Below are 16,743 nucleotides of genomic sequence, written 5' to 3'. Positions count from 1 at the left end.
CCTGCTGGAAGTTGCAAGGCAAGGGGTCTGAGTTTAGACAGAAGAGTGGGAGACCTGGTGAGACCAGGGTGGTGGGTCCTGGTGCAACAAGAGGCAGGCCCAGGGGTCAGTGGGGAAGGAGGTGAGGTCTGCAAGAGCAGCAGGCTGGAGAAGACCCCTTGAGCTGCTTTTGGTTCCTAGAGCTGCTTCCTTGGGTCCCTTGAGGACTGTGTCTTGGTCACAGCCCTCAGAGTCCCTCTGTGTTCTCCAAAGGCTGCTGCAGCCATTTGTTCCCCTTTACACCTTTGCCTTACAAAAAAGACTGCCTGGCTCAGTGACATGGTGGGATCTGCTCACTAGATGCCTGAGATGGGCTGCAACATGTCCTCCAAAAAGGGATTGAAGTCCTAAATCCCAGCACCTGTGCATGTGACCTTATTTGGAAACAGATAATCAAGCTGAGGTCATCAGGGTGGGCCCAATCCACTATGGCTGGTGTCCCTCTGTATAGGGGAAATTTGGACACAAACATAGATGTGTACTGAGGGAAGGCAACACAGAGAGACAGGGCAAATGCCTTCTACCAGCCAAGGATCGCCCGAGGCCACCAGAAGCTGGGAGAGAGGCCTGGGACAGATCCTTCCTTTAGAACTCTCAGAGGGAACCAGCCAGCTGACACCTCCATCTTGGACTTCCTGCCTCCAGAACTGAGACAATACATTTCCACTGTTTAAGCTGCTCAGTTTGTGGTACGTTCCTACAGCAGCCTGGAAAGCTCATACACTATCCATCCTAAAGGAGCTTGAAAAAAACACTGTGTGCTGCTCCTCTTGTAAAGAATCCTCTTGTAAAGAACTTGAGAGCCAGCCGCTCCCTGCAGAGAGGAAGCCTGGTGGTGGCCGTCCGTGCTCCTGTCACCTCTGAGGCTCCGATGGAACCAGGGGCAGGCTCCTCGTGTGTGGCCCTCAGCCTGCTGTCATTAGGACCTGAGATTCCTTCTGTCCCATTGCTCAGGAAGATCTAGTGTTTGAGCAAAACGGACACGAACAGAATCAGCCTTCCTTGTGTTGCTTCTCTATCCACGTCCTGCAGACGCTTAGAGCTTGGTCACCCAGGAAAACAGCCGCGTTCTGCGACGCGTGCTCAGATAAGAGCAGGAACAAGCACTCCCTCCGAGGAGAGAGAAGCATTCGGTCACTGAGCAAAAAGCAGTGGGGCACCCTAAGCTGTCCCCTGCCTCAAACAGCAGGCGACCAACACATGGGAACCTCATGTACTTGTCTGTGATATAAAGCACAGTTTTCAAACCTCAGGATTACAAAGCATATTTCAAATTCAAAAGTCTAAGGAAACAGGAATGTAAAATTATCCCTGCATGAATGTTGAACAAAGGAAAGGGCAAAAAGCTTTATTAAATAACAGAGTGGCTGATATTTAGTATGTTCCATCAATGTTGTTAAAAATAATATTTAAAAAACATTTTTACACCTATAAATCACCTTAGAAGCACTAGGTATCATGGCAAGGCAGTGCCGATGTGACAGCTGGTTGAATATTACGGCCTCAAGAAGGAACTTAGCTCAGCCGTTGAGAAATGGGAAATGCCCACCAGTCCACATGAGTCCTCTGTCCAAGGGCTGCCTGCCGTGGAAATACCATTTCAGACGCGGAGTCTGCCGGACAGGCACAGCGACTCCTCCCAGAGGTTGGCCCCGAGCCACTCGAGCCCTAGGCTTTTATTAACCGAGCCTTGCATCTCAACAATAAGGAACGTGAATCCAACCAAACGTTTAGAAAACCAAAAAACACTCACGATTTTGCACGTGGCCCCGGGGGATTCCATGCAGATGCGAAGTTTGCAGTGCAGGTAGACGATGGAGTTATTGATAAAGGAAAAGATCCTCAGCTTGAACTGGGCCTTACTGGAGTTGCCGTTCTCAATCACGTTGGTGTATGTGTTGGGCACGGGGCAGCTGAGAAGAGAGGAAATGGGACTCCTTGCTTGTCAGCGAGCCCAGCTGTCCTTGTTCTCAGATGAGTTTACTCATGACTACCTCTGACAACACTCGCAGATCCCACAGGCTCCATGGAAGTTGAGGACCGGGCACCTCATTTATTCCCCAAAACCCAGGTCCATGACAGCACTTGCCTAGAAATCCTGCAGAGCTCAGAGCCAGCCACACAGCAAGGCCAGGCAAGAGCAGTGCCCGCTTGAGCCCTACCTGTTCTTAATGAAGCCCAGGGCATTGCTGGATGGGGGTGCCTGCACTCCTGAGCCCTATCTATTGTTAATGAAGCCCCGGGCATTGCTGGATGGGGATGCCTGCATTCCTGAGCCCTACCTATTGTTAATAAAGCCCCAGGCATTGCTGGATGGGGGTGCCTGCACTCCTGAGCCCTACCTGTTGTTAATGAAGCTGAAGGTGACCGGGTCCCGGGCGTTGCTAGACGGGGTTGCCCAGCACTCCGTCAGGACCACCTTGAGGTTGCTTTTCTGCCTGTAGAGCCCCACTTCGATCTTGACGTCGTCACTGGCAGACACGCTATAATTCTGAGGTATGGGAGAGTCTCCGATAAACAACTGCATTTCGGTAACAGAATTCCCAGCGCCGTGGAGGTCCTCGATGACGGTGTAAACCCTGCAAGAGGAAGCAGCTTGCAGGAGGTGTGTTTCAGGAGGCGCATTATCGTGGCCCCCCGTTCCCACTTCTCCCCTAAAATTCCCACTTCTCCCCTAAAACACAGCTCCAGAGGAGCGTGCAAATGAACGAGAAGACCCCCCCACCCCAAATGAGAGCACTTGGAGGCCATTTATTCAGGGCTGGCTGGTCCAGGGGTTGCCTCCCTCACTTGTATTGGTGGAGACTCAGTGGCAGGTGGGGGGGCCACCTATTATAGAAAAAGTAGTGCCTGATGGAGGTTTGGGTGGCAGCCTGCCGGTGGCTCACTGGAAGTGGGGCCATCCCATGGGATTGGCCACGGGACATATTTGGCCTTCTCTGGCTGGCCCTGAGTGGGAAGAGGGAACAAAGTTTGGGGAGCAGCCCGGCCACACCCATTTGCATATTCCATCTCAAGGAAGGGTCCTTAAGTGGTTGAAACCCTAAAGAACTCTCAAAGCGCAGGTGCTCTGGAAGCACGGGGCTGTGGGGCAGCCGGGGCATTTCTCCCTTACCCCCACTCCAGGGTGAAGCCGGAGGATGTCAGCAGGTCATTCTGGAAGGCGCAGTAGATGGGGCTCAGGATCTTCAGGTGGTGGATGATGCCCTCCTGGGACAGGTCATTCCTCAGCGTGGTCCTCACCACGGTGTTCGTCACGTTCTGAGCACAAAGTGGAGCGTGAGGAGCTCCCAGGCCCCAGCCGGCCCTCCAAGCCCTGCTGTGGGCCACGGCTCTAGGTGCTGGGGGCACGGGGGCCGGGGGTTCTTCTCTAAAGCCTCTCCCCAGAAGCATCGAGACCCTGGCGATTCTCCCAACCACAAACTGCCTAAGAGCCTAAGGGCTCGGCCTCTGCTCGTTCCCTATTGACCAGAGGAAGCAGAACCTGAACCTGTGTGGATTCCGTGGCAGCTGCACAAATAAATCTTTCTGGGAAACTTAGTTTTTGACAAGTGTCAAAAACCGTCAAGAGCTCTTGTGGATTTCAGGGACTGGGTGACTCATCAGAGACAAATTCCCTTTTCTTTCAACATGCCCCAAACCCTGCTGCATTTAATAATCAAGCCAAGCATTGGTCTGGCTCAGAAAAACACAGAGGGAGCTGCCGGCTGCAGGCTCTGCCCAGGGCCCCAGTTCTGGGAGGCGCTGCCTCTCCACTGGAGCTGCCGGTGTGTGGATGGTGCTCTGAGCACCAGGTAGGCTGCCCTGCACCCTTAGCCCCTCCACTTGGCCCTGCAGCCCTGCAAGAGCCCTGCATAGACATGAGGATGCTGCCGTGGCCCGGCCCATGTGCACCTCTCACCCCAGACCTCCCTCACCAAGGAAGCTGCCGAGAAGCCACAGGAGCCACTGATCACCACCTATCCCCCTTGCAGACACCCCCCTGCTGCCAACGCTTGGCCTCCAGGTGGCCGTCTAAGAATCTTTGAGGGAGAAAACTAATTCTGGGCAGTTCTTCTTAAGTTGTGCCGTTTGAGGGGCTGAAGGGTGAGGAAGGTTTTGTAGCTGTTGAAACAGTGCAGGTCACTCCTTCAGCCCAGGGAGGATCCGAAGAGCCCCCGAGGGGGCGGAATGAGCTCGGCAGAGTGAGCTGTGCCTCCCAGGCAAGCTTGTGCTCTGCGATGGCCTTGGACAAGTCCACATGAATCCCTCAGCTTCCCGGCCACCCTCAGTCCCAGCTCCAGGCTCCAAGCAGGCTCCACACTGTGGAATCACCTTAAGCCCCACCTCCCCACCTCATCCCTCAGCCCCTGGGGCTTTCTGGCCTCTGCTCCCCAGGGCTAGCTCCTTACTCAGCCCCAAGGTCCACGTCCCAGCCTTCTGCTCAGGACGCCCACCAGGTTCCCACCTTGTCGGCTCCCAGACATTGACACCCCATGCCGGGACTCTGGGTTTCATCTGCCAGCTTTGCCCCATCCAGTGCCAGAGGCCACCTTGTCCCCACTAGGGAGTGTGTCCAGAGCCCCAACCAGAAGCAGCACCCCCTCAAGGCTCCTCAAGAGGCAGAGCCACAGGGACAGGGCTGCTTCTTGGCGTCAGGGTGACTTTGACCCTGAACTCCCATGGACCCTGCCAAGCACCCAGGGCTCAGCCGCAGAGCGTGGATGATGATGCCTGACCCATCGGGTCGCTAAGGGACTAAACGTCATCACACATGTAGAACTCCCAGCCAAGCAGGTCCACAGCAGTTTCAGGGCACCACCCCTCCCAGTCCCTTTTTTTAGAATGCAATGCCTTGGACTGCTCAAAGGACCGAGGGACAGAAGCCCAGGGCCCAGAGTTCCTGCCAACTACCAGGAACCACCATTCCTGCCTAGCTCCTGATGAGGACAGTGTCCCCATTAGGAGAGCCTTCTGGCCGTAGCTCCTAGGCCAGGCACTGCTCCTGCTCAGCCCCACCCACAGCCCCATCTTTCCCGCCAGGCCTCACACCCCACCCTGACCATGAGTCCACCCTTCCATCCCTGCCCACCTGGCCAGAACCACTCGGGCAGACTCTTAACTCCGCCATGGTTTCCAGCCTCCCTCATCTAGCCACCCCCGGCATGGCCCTTGGATACGCTCACAGCTCTCTCACTCACCCTTGGAACGATGCTGGCCTTCTTTCTAGGTCAAGCCCCTTCCCCGAAGGCCACTTCCCCAACCCAGAGCCGGCACGGGCTCCCGCTGAAGCCGCCGGCCCCTCCATGCAGCTTCCCTGATCCACCCTGTACGCCCAGCCCCATGCAGCCCAGGCCCCTGTGCCCAGTACCGGGTTGAGCTGGTGGAAGGTGCTGACTCTCCCCTCCTCTTGTCCCCCCAGCAGGGCCCTGAACATGAAGCCTTTGTGCTCCACGTGGCCAAGTGGGGTTGGAGAAGAACAAGGGCCTGCATAGGAGCATTCGCCGTGACACAGAGGCACCCTGGGAAGAAGCAGGACCTGGAGCCAGGTCGGCCGCCTCGTGGGTGCCATACACTAGAGGCTCAGAGTAGACCCAGGACCCACTGGCCCAGAGTCACCGGCAAGTGTGCACACGGAGGTGCGAAGGCCTCAGGCCAGGAAAACCCACTTTCCCTACCTGGGCTCCCTCTGTCCCAGGAGCCCCGTGGCCCATCCAGGACCCTGAAATAGAGAACGTTCGCTAGGAACACAGTCCCTCCGACAGGGCAGTTCTGACTAATGCCACCCAATGCCCCCCAAACACACACCCATACATACACGCTCACACACAGACAAACGCATCCACACATGCTCAACTCACAGACAAACATGCTCAACTCACGCACACATGCACATAGACACATTCTCACACTCATACACTCATTCATACATGCATGCACACCCCCACACACACAAGCACACGGTACACATGCACACACACACGCACACAAGCACACGGTACACATGCACACACACACGCACACAAGCACACGGTACACATGCACACACACACACACAAGCACATGGTACACATGCACACACACGCACACAAGCACACGGTACACATGCACACACACGCATGCAAGCACACGGTACACATGCACACACACATGCACATACATACAAGCACAGCCATGCATATACACATACATGTTCGCACAGATTCACACAGATTCACACATTTACGCACATTCACACACATGCACACCCCCACATACACAGACATATTCAGACACATGCACACATGCACACACGTACACTCACGTGCACACACTTTCACACACACTCTCATATCCACACACGACTCCTTGGCTTTCCTGCCTCTCCATCCTGTCTGTGCAGGGAGGAGTTTTAAGCCATGACTCTGAAGCCTGCCCCAGCACTCTGCACCAGAGTCCCTCCTGGGTGGACTCACAGCTCCCTTCCGATTCTGGGGTGCAGGCTGGTCCCTGGTTGAGAACTCAACCCTATCCTGACCCCTGTTTCTGGGTTCCCCTCGGAGTGCAGAGTCTTGCCTGGCCCTCCCACATCGAGGCCCATGCGACCTAGAGCCCCCTGTGCCCTAGTGTGCATCCTGAGCCTGGCTCTCCTGGTCTTACGCTCTGCATGAGGGTCCCGCACTCGCTCCAGCCGGCCTCCAGGAGCACGTGCGTGCCATTGCTGTGGCTCACGTTGCAGGAGGGGTGGCTGAGGTACAGCGAGGACTCGGGGATGGATTCCTGCTGCAGGAAGCGCTTCTGGATGGCGACAACCACCTTCTCAATCTCACAGAGCACCCTGACTGCTCCGGTCAGGTTCAGCCGCTGGGGCAGGCCTTGAGGGGTGAGGCTGGTGCCTTGCACAAAGGCAGCCTTGGTCCCTGCTGTGGTGAGAGGCCTCTCTGGGCTTGTGGCCCAGGTTTCATTGCCAGGAGAGTCACCTGCAAGGCACAAGGAGGAAAAGGCAAAGAGTGGCTCTGTGTTTGGGGCTGGCATGGAGGGGCAGGGGTAAGGAGCAGACTGGAGCTATCCTGCACTCTGCAGCAGCCACACCTGGGAACCGCATGTTCCAGCCACAACTACACATGTGCACACACACGCACACATATGCACACACATGCACACACACATGCACACATGCACATACGTGCACACATGCACACACATGCACAGATATACACATGCACGCACACACATGCACACACATGCACACATGCACACACACGCATGCACACAGATGCACACACACACATGCACGCGCACATGCACATGTTGCACATTTCCACCAGCTCAGGGATCCAGGCTCACCATGAGCCCCCGAGGACCAAGGACCGAGGGACCTGATGCCGGGGATGTGCCAAGCCAGTGGAAACAGGGTGAGTCTTCTGCCCTCAGAGCCCTGAGTCTATTCTCTAAGATGGGGTAATGATGCCTCCTCTTGAGGTCCTTGTGCCCAAACTTCCCACTCCAGCTCCCTTCTTGCCCCCAGAGCAGGTTCAGTTTCAATGCCTAGGAGAACAGGGGGCCCGGAAAGGTTTCCGATCCACCCACCTGTTCTCAGGGTGGTCTGTATGGAAGCAGACCCCAGACACAGCTCCGCACGTGCCCTCCACCCTCCTTCAGCAGGGGCTCCATCACCTGTGGGCCTGGTTTGTGCCTTCTTTTATCTCAGAGTGGGGCTTGCCCAGCCTCAGCACCCTGCAGCTCCACCCAGCTCACTCCTGTCTCTGGGCCATAGTCCAAACCATTGCTGAGGACTTCACAGTTGGCTGCTGCCTCACCCGCCTCCCTGGGCAGCCTGCTTCTCGCTCTCTGCCACCCATCTCCTGCAGGTCCCTGCATGTGAGATCACACCCATCACCAGCTCTGTTCTCACCACAGCACCCACCCACCATGCCCTGCCCTCCCTGCTGGGTGCCATGTTAGCTATCTGTTAAGACCAGCTTCAAGACACCACTTCCAGGAAGCCCTCCCTGGCCACACTCACTGAACTGAAGCAACTTAGCCTCCTCTGTGCTTCCTGATTCTCCCTCAAGCAGGACACGTTCTATAGTCCCCCGGATACAACGCTCACTGGTATAAATGTCCGTCTCCCTTCACTTGACACAGATTCCTGGATAGCAGTGGCCATCTTGGGGTCAGTGCTAAATCCACTAAGACCCCATTTAACAGGAAAAGAGCTGGGTGGAAAGACTGGCCAAGAGGAAACATTCCCCTGTGTCGCGTGTCCCACGGCTGCATGTTTCACAAGACGGTCGCTCAGCATCTGCACGTTCACACCTCATGTATGTGTGTATTTTCTCTCCATGGATATCAGAGCTAGCACTTGGAGAGATAAGGCACTGCCCAGAAGCCTGGACACATATGAAAGACTGGGAAGGAACATGCACACACATGTACACACATGTACACATACATCACACACACACACACGTGCACCCACATCACACACACAGGAAACTTCCCCAGGACATAAAAATATGACTTCAGAAGGACAAGAAGCCCTTTGCAAGTGAATGTCCTTAAAAAAAACCGATTATGAGACAGTATTCCAGAAAAAGAAACTCTGACAACATTACCTTCACAGGGTCTCTCAGAATATTCCACAGGGAAGTCGGGGGCTCCTCCCTCGCAGCTACAAGTGAAAGACCCGAGGGTGTTTCGACAGTATGTCCCCGGCACACAGTCGTCCTCCTTCCTTTCACACTCATCGTAATCTGTACAACATTTAGAAGACAAAACAGAAGAACATCCCTGGGGGCTTGCGGGCTCACAGCAGCCTGGTTGGGGGAGAGCGCATCTCACAGACAAAGCTGGAAACTCCAGCCACAGCAGACTGCAGTCAAGCTCGCCAGTTCTGGAGAGTACAGGAGGCTTCCTGCAGCTGGGGCTGGGAAAGGCTAGGTATGTCTGCAGGGGCTGTTCTGGAAGTAGGATTCTGGCCCAGGGCTGGGAGGGGGATCTGGGCAGAGCAGGGCCATCCTTTCAGTTCCCGGGAGTAACCAGGAGGTGCACAGGCCTCCAGACCCACCTCGGTCCAGCCCAAGGGACCCAGGCCGCAAGCCCAACCCTGGGCAGAAGGCCCTCAGGCCATTTGCCTTTCACCATGACGCTGGGTTGATTATTGACAGCAAAACAGGTTTACTGCAGAACATGAATAAGAACCAGAAAAGCATGGCCAGGAGCAAGTTAGCATGTGGACGTACTTCCTTCTGGCCTTTTAAAATGCAGGCATGCTCTGAGAGCACGGCTTGCCTCTGCCACCAACTAGCTCCATGCAAATCCACAAACCGCTATTCTCATCATTGCACAACAGCCCGGGGCAGGGACACCTGGTAATTTAGCACCTTCTTTGTTACTGGATGATTGGTGACTTCCAACTCTTTGGCTTTTAAAGTAACACTGAAGATGAACATCTTTGTATTTAAACTGCGGTCCAAACTGAGATCAAATTCATTAGGACAAAGTCGTAGAGGTGATATTTCAGAATCCAAGTGGATGGCCATTTTGAAAGCGCTTGATTTACATCACCAAACTGGTTTCCAGGAAGCGTGAGCAAATCCTTCTGCCACCAGCAATCTGTGCAAACACCTGCCTCACTACACTTTCACCAGTATTCATGTCAGCAGTAAAGAGACCTTTTTTTGCAATTTGATGGGCAAAAAGTGCAATGCATTCTAATGGGGATGTCTTGGGTTACCACATCTTTGCTAGTCATTCATATTTCTTCTTTTATACCTTGTCTGTGTAGAGGTTTCGTACATTTATCCATCAGGTTCTTAATATTTCTCATCTATTTGTATGATCTCTCTATGTATTTGGGATACTAACAACTTCATCAAATTATTGAAAAATTTTTTGTTTACTTTGCTTTAAAATGGTGCCTTTATTTTGATTTATCTCTGCATGTAGTCAGCATCTCATCCTTTTCCTCTAAAAATCGTATTTTCTTTAGGAAGTCCTTCTTATTCTAAAAATCAAAAAATTAATATGAATCTTCAATTTTTAAAAGGTCTTTCATTTCTGATACATGTAACTATAAGCCATTCATCATTTATGTTCAAGTATGATAGGAGAAAGGAATCTGAATTGTCTTTTCCTCCCTGCTTTTCTCGTTAATTATCTTTACTGGGATCTCCTTGGGAACTATGCTTGGGGGAGAGTCTGGCGGCAGAGAGGGATGCATCTGCCCTCAGCTCATGGAAACAAGCAGCGGAGGTGGGGGGTCAACCCAGAAAGAAAGCAGCACCCCTGGGGATCTGCAGTTCACCCGAAGATGTTTTCAACACTTCAACCTTTACAAAATTATAATCGCAATAAGAGGGACAGACAGGGTCCTATCTATTTCACGTCTTCATCTAATTCTGGGGGAAGAAGGACCACATGGGCACAACACAACATCTTTCAAAAGCGAAGGGTGGTGGCTGCGCTCTGGCTGCTTCTGGTTCCGGAACATGGAAGAGGCTCCGTCCTAGCCTCTCGTACCCCGTATGAAGGTGTCGCCTCTGATCACCTCCAGCAGAGGTGCGGTCTGGAAGGCGGTGAGAAATGCAGCTGACACCTCCTGGACATCCACATCTGCGATTATCAGCAAGTGAAACTCCACCACGACGCTGCCGTTGGTGACGCCGATGACTTCCATCCTGATCTCGCCAGCGTCCATGTGCTGACGCAGGGTGGCTGGCAGGGAGCCCCGCACCTGCGGGGAAAGAGGCAATGTAAGGAGGTCCCCGCGCTGAGAGGAAACAGATGCCCGTCTCAAGGCAGTTCCTCCTGCCAGTCTGCCCAGCAGCAGGGCTGGCCCGTGGCACAAAGGTAAAAGCCACAGGTTGGTTCTGGGCCCCTTTCCGGTCTGCCGTGTTTTCAAGCCCAGCACAAATGCCTGGGAGTGTCTGTGATATGAGAAGAGCCCTTGCTTCCCCCCAAAAACCAGTAAACAGCTTCAGAAAGATGCCTGTGGGGCGAGGGTGGGACTTGGGGCACAGGCAGAGACCCTACCTCATGGGGCTTAAAATTTGCTGGGGGCTCACAAGGGCTTCTAGAACCTAATACTCCTGGTTTGCAGCCACCGAGGGCAGGGGGCTGAGTGAGGGGTCATGGGGCGGGAGACCACTCCCCACTGCCTTCTCTGGAACAGCCCTTTTGCTCCTGACACTGCAGAACATGTCCTCTTTCATTCTCCCTCCCTACCTGTCCCCAGACTGCTTCCTGTGAGCATTTCCAACATCCCTATTAGGACAGGGGATTCCTGCCCCCGAACACCCTGCTTTCTACTCTGTCTCTTTGGACAGAGTCACACACCACACGCTATATGATTCCACACTAACCCATCATGGTCAAAGCACCCAGAAAGGCAAACAAGCTTAAAACGAGCTTTAATCATCCTCAATGCAAACCTCCTATGGGTACTTCCAGGGTTTGTCCTCACAGGTTCGATGGCTCAAGGCCCGGGTCATGGACTCACTTCCCGGCTTCTGGGCCGCCAAGGTGAACAGATCCATTGTCCCTCTCAGAGCCTGTGGACCCAAGGGAGACCACAGCTGCCCTTGGTTGGCTCAGTAGATGACTGTTGTCGTGACCATCCTCACAATCAATTCTTCCCTCTTTCTTTCTCTCAGAGGAATCTGGCATAGTCTTGGATTAATGTGACTTTTAGCTGCATTTCAAACCAACCTCTAAGCAAACTTCCAGGCCTCTTGCTAGGAAGTGGTGAAGAGCCAGGGACCGAGGCATGCAGCCAACACCTCCTGGACATCCACGTCTGTGGTTATCAGCAAGTGAAATCCCTGAAATTTCTCTCAACATCCTACTTCTGTGATTAAGTTGTATGATTATTTGCTGTCCTGAAATTCTAGGCAAACAGAAAAACAACACCCCAAAAATGGGCAAAGGAAGAAATGGTGCAAAGAGGAAAGATTAATCAAGAAACTTGGGAAGGAAACGGAGCCACCTCTTTTGACCACTAGAGCCAGATGGAAGGATTCAGTGTTTGTTGTTTAATATTCTAACTACTATTTAACCTTATCAATGAGAGCACATTATTAATCAAACCATATTATTAATCAAACCATCAACAACTCCTGAATGCACACATCAGGAGCAGGGAATGAGCTAAGCCTTCCCAAAGGCTGCCGAATCTTCTCCTCTGTGGGTGAAGCGCTGGGGTTTGCAGCCCTGCTACGGTATTACCACAACAGGCCACTAGGTGGCAATGTCAAACCCTCTCTGTGCTGAGCCCAGACTCAGGAAATCTACAATGTGAGATTCCGTGCAAACAAAATCACTAGATTATGACGAGGGCACTCCCTTTACCTAAAAAAGTCCACAAGAAGGCACGTCACTAAATGGTAACAGATAGCGTCCTGGAGAATACTGAGGGGATGGCAGGGAGGAATGCAGGAAAGGGCAGGAAAAGAACTTTCTTTGAGGCAGGGGCATCGCAGCACTATTTTATAACAGACAGAAGAGGGGAGCCGCCCAGTGCCCTCGGTGAATGAATGGATGAGCCTGCATGGGTTATGCCCCAGCCATAACAAGGAATCCAGTGCTGACACATGCTGCCACGTGGATGAAACCCGAAAACCTCATTGTAACTGAAAGAAGCCAGACACAAAAAGTCACATATTGTACGATTCTATTTCTGTGAAATGTCCACAATGGGCAAATCTATAGAGATAAAAAGCAGATTAGTGATTACCAGGAGTTGGAGGAAGTGGCGAGAGGGGTGACTTTTTTTTTTTTTTTTTTTTTTGAGATGGGGTCTTGCTCTGTCGCAAGGCTGGAGTGCAGTGGCATGATCTCAGCTCACTGCAACCTCTGCCTCCTGGTTTCAAGCGATTCTCCTGCCTCTGCCTCCTGAGTACCTCGGATTACAGGCACCCGCCACCATGCCCAGCTAATTTTTGTATTTTTAGTAGAGATGGGGTTTCGCCATGTTGGCCAGGCTAGTCTAGAACTCCTGACCTCAGGCGATCCACCCACCTCAGCCTCTCAAAGTGCTGGGATTATAGACATGAGCCACCACGCCCAGCTGGGAGTGACTTCTAATGGGTATGAGGTTTCTTTTTTGGGTGATGAAAATGTTCTGGAATTAGTAGTGATGGTTGCACAATTTTGCAAAATGGTCCAAACCACTGAATTGTACAGTTTAAAAGTAGATTTTATGGTCTATGAAATAAATCTCACTTTTTACAGGTTTTAAAAAAAAAAATCGTGGAGGGACTTTCTGCTTCATAGGTTCCACAACTGAAAAACAAGTTTCACTGGACAGAAAGTGAAGTATGAAGGATGCAGCAGAGGAAGAGTTGTGCCTCCTGTCTGCTAACTGTGTCTTTGGGCAGATCCAGGGACACTCAGGGAGCCAGGCCAGAGCTTAAAGTCCTGGCTTCCTTCAGAAATGAGGAGCTCATAGCACCTACAAGTCAAATTCCTAGTTGGATGAAACTAGAATTCTTTTTTTTTCCCACAGGGTCTCACTCTGTTGTACAGGCTGGAGTGCAGTGGCACGATCTCGGCTTACTGCAACCTCTGCCTCCTGGGTTCAAGAGATTCTCCTGCCTTAGCCTGCTGAGTGGCTGAGGTCACAAACATGCACCACCATGACAGGCTAATTTTTTGTTTTTTGTTTTTTGTTTTTTTTTTGGGTGGAGATGGGGTTTTGCCATGTTTCCCAGGGTGGTCTCGAACTCCTGAGCTCAGGCAATCTGCCCGCCTCTGCCTCCCAAAGTGCTAGGATTACAGAGGTGAGCCACCGTGCCTAACCTAGATTTCTATCAGCCTCCACCCTTTCCCTCCTGAAAGGAATTAAGGGCTGATATCACCAACTCACCGTCCTGAAGAATAGTTCTAGGAAATCTCGATACTCCTGGCTGCTTGCATTGCGAAAGGATTCTGAGTACCTGACATTTGTGATTCTGACCTTTCCAATGAGCTTCCGGGCTGCTGCAGGATGGAGGATAAGCACATTTGGAATTGGTGATGTATTAGATAACAGACTAACATTTCAATATTAATAAACATATTTTCATGTCCAGGAAGAGCATCACACCAAAGCCGACCGGTGTTCTAGAAAGAAGGAATAGTGCCAGCGCTCAGAGACACAGCCCATCAGATTCCAGAGGACACAGGACAAAGCCTTAACACAGTGGGAGAACCTTCCAGAGGCCACGGAGCCAGCTCGGCCCCTGCAACTGTCTCCCCACGACACACAGCCTTCCTTCCTTGCTGCCGTTCCCCATGCTGGGGTTCAGACAATTTCCCAGCAAGCTGGCATGACTTAAAGCATGTGGAGGCACCATTAAATAACTTTTCCAGGGCCATGGGTGCAAACTGGGCTGTCCCAGGTATACCAGGACTTAGGGCCCTGGCCAGGCCTCTGCTCAGAGTCCACATGGCGACAGGGTGCCCAGGGGTCTTGTTTAGAGCCAGCCGTTCTTCCTCCCCCAGCAGCCCCACCTCCCCTGGTCTATGGGCAGTCCCTGTTTTGGCATCATCTGTTCCATCTGAATCTTTTCCCTCCGCAGAGGGCTTCTAGGAGTATGTGGCACATAAATGTGGTCCAGGAATGTCGCCACCCATCCTGGCCCTGGCATGGCAGCCACCCCAGTGTTCAGTCAATCCCTCACCAGATATTTGCGAAGCGCCTGCCATGTGCCAGAGGCATTCTAGACAGTGAAGGAGAAAGACACAGCTCTCCCCTCAGGGGGCTTGGAGTCCATCTCCCCAGAGCTTCTCACTAAGTTTAAGACAAACTACAGAGCCATTCTGCTATGCATTCCAGGGGGAACCCCAAACTCTACACCCTTGAGATCAATGTTGTTGCTGCCCCTGAGGGCCTCTGGTTCAGTCTCCATGGCTGGCATGGGCAACCCAGTCTGAAAGCCATCAGTAGCAGGACAGGTGCACAGGTGAGAGTGGGTATAAGTGCACCCACAGGTTCGGGGTCCCCCAAGCAGCCAGTCCCGTCCAGAGCAGCTGAGACCTTCAGAGGCCCAACTCTGGCTCTCAGACCCCAGAGCCACCCTGCCTGACCGTCCAGCCAGCACTGATCTCCCTCCTCTCCAGCTGCTCGTGAACGTGCACAATTCACATCATGCACTCCGTCTGTTCTCTGATTTCTCAGGCCATGGCTGATTGGTACTTTAAAGCACATACATAGAAGTTCTCAACTTCTATTACTGCATCCCAATAGGCCATCTTATGCCTCTCTCAAGGGGTGTGCGCCCCACCTGCAGACCACTGCTATCAATGCTGCCCACAGTGTGAAACCATCTTACACCTCCCACAAGGGGTGTGTGCCCCTCCGTGCAGACCACTGCTATCAATGCTGCCCACAGTGTGAAACCATCTTACACCTCCCACAAGGGGTGTGCGCCCCTCTGTGCAGACCACTGCTATCAATGCTGCCCACAGTGTGAAACCATCTTACACCTCCCACAAGGGGTGTGCGCCCCCCCGTGCAGACCACTGCTATCAATGCTTGGGAAGCTGCCCATGGCGTGAAAACCAGCCTGCAACATCAGACACGCCCTTGACTACCCAGGTAAGGTACACATAAGAAAATACCCAGATAGCAATGCTAATGAAAAGAAAAGAGGAATTTCATCCAAATATGTGTAATATTGTCACTGTCCAGCTGGAAGGCAGTGGAGTCTATGTTTGATTCATTATTGCTCAGTTCTTTACTTTGTGGCCCCAGGCTCTGGCGGGCTGCTCACAGATCATCCGTGTGACTGCCGATTGTCTGTCGATGTCCTTCCTGAAAGCCAAGTCCTCTGTAGGACTGTTGAGATCAGAGGGAGTGGATGCAGCTCAACAGATGAGCACCGCATGCATTTTCCATGCTGCCTCCTCTGGAGGACATGGGCGAGCCGCACCCGCAGCCTCCCAGGCGCAGTCTGCAGCACTCTGCTGCCGCCTCCGTGACCGCAGGCAGCCTAATGTCTTTTCCTGAATAAGCCGCCTCCTGCCTGGCCATGGTTGCATGCCTGCTGAAGCCAGCCGGATGTCCCTAAGCTGAGAGGAACAATGACACCTAGTAGCCCACAAACAAATCCAGCTCTCTTAAGCCTTCACCCACGGAAAGTCTTTTTCATACTTTTTGTTCCTCTCTTTAAAAACAAATGGAAGCCCATTACCTGTCCTCACTTTCAGATGAGCTCTGGCACCTTCTTTCCCACATGCTTTGGCCATGATCTGAACCAGGTGCAAGACCCCAGGCTCCAGCCCCGACAGTGTCACACTCGTGTTCCGGGTCTCTAGGACCACAGTAGGGCTCCACGTGGAAGTCAGAGTGAGCTGGAAGGTGGAGTCCAAAGCAAGACTCGCTTCCCATGCCAGGTGGAAGCCGGTGCTGGTCACATTGGAGACCATGATCCTCCCAATGGAGATGGGAACTGGGAAGTGGAATATAAACACCAAAATTACAATCAAGCCATTTCTAGGAGAAAAGAAGCCTCGCCCAATGCCAAAAATCAAATTCATCACCATGGGAACATGAGCGATTTGCAGGTGATGGCCGCCAAGGTGATGGGTGAGTAGGATCCTGTACAAACCTCCCAAGCCCGGGCTTCCTGGGCCTGCATCCTTGTCCCTCCTTGGGATGATAGCAAATGGCTTCTGATTTTGTTTTGTTTCAGCAGGTGGTTCATATACATCCCTGAGGCCCCTGGACTCCCCAAAATGAAGGCCTCTTGAGCAGGTTCTTGG

At 52.8% G+C, this 16,743-nt stretch overlaps 1 protein-coding gene across 1 annotated transcript in view; it reads right to left on the bottom strand.

Annotated features, from left to right (window-relative positions):
- UMODL1 (uromodulin like 1) overlaps window positions 1-16,743 on the bottom strand; it is a 70,944-nt gene that overhangs the window by 12,604 nt on the left and 41,597 nt on the right. The window contains exons 13-20 of the mRNA XM_063659821.1: window positions 16,173-16,430; window positions 13,865-13,977; window positions 10,522-10,735; window positions 8,616-8,753; window positions 6,658-6,977; window positions 3,155-3,300; window positions 2,382-2,618; window positions 1,793-1,952 (exon numbers count right to left, since the gene is read on the bottom strand). Of these exons, the coding sequence (XP_063515891.1) occupies window positions 1,793-1,952; window positions 2,382-2,618; window positions 3,155-3,300; window positions 6,658-6,977; window positions 8,616-8,753; window positions 10,522-10,735; window positions 13,865-13,977; window positions 16,173-16,430 (1,586 nt within the window). The remainder of the gene's footprint in view (window positions 1-1,792; window positions 1,953-2,381; window positions 2,619-3,154; window positions 3,301-6,657; window positions 6,978-8,615; window positions 8,754-10,521; window positions 10,736-13,864; window positions 13,978-16,172; window positions 16,431-16,743) is intronic.

This window comes from Pongo pygmaeus, chromosome 22 (assembly GCF_028885625.2).
Source record: "Pongo pygmaeus isolate AG05252 chromosome 22, NHGRI_mPonPyg2-v2.0_pri, whole genome shotgun sequence".
NCBI classification, from domain to species: Eukaryota; Metazoa; Chordata; class Mammalia; order Primates; family Hominidae; genus Pongo; species Pongo pygmaeus.
Note: the sequence above shows the minus strand (reverse complement) of the source record. Positions and strands in the feature narration are given on the sequence as shown.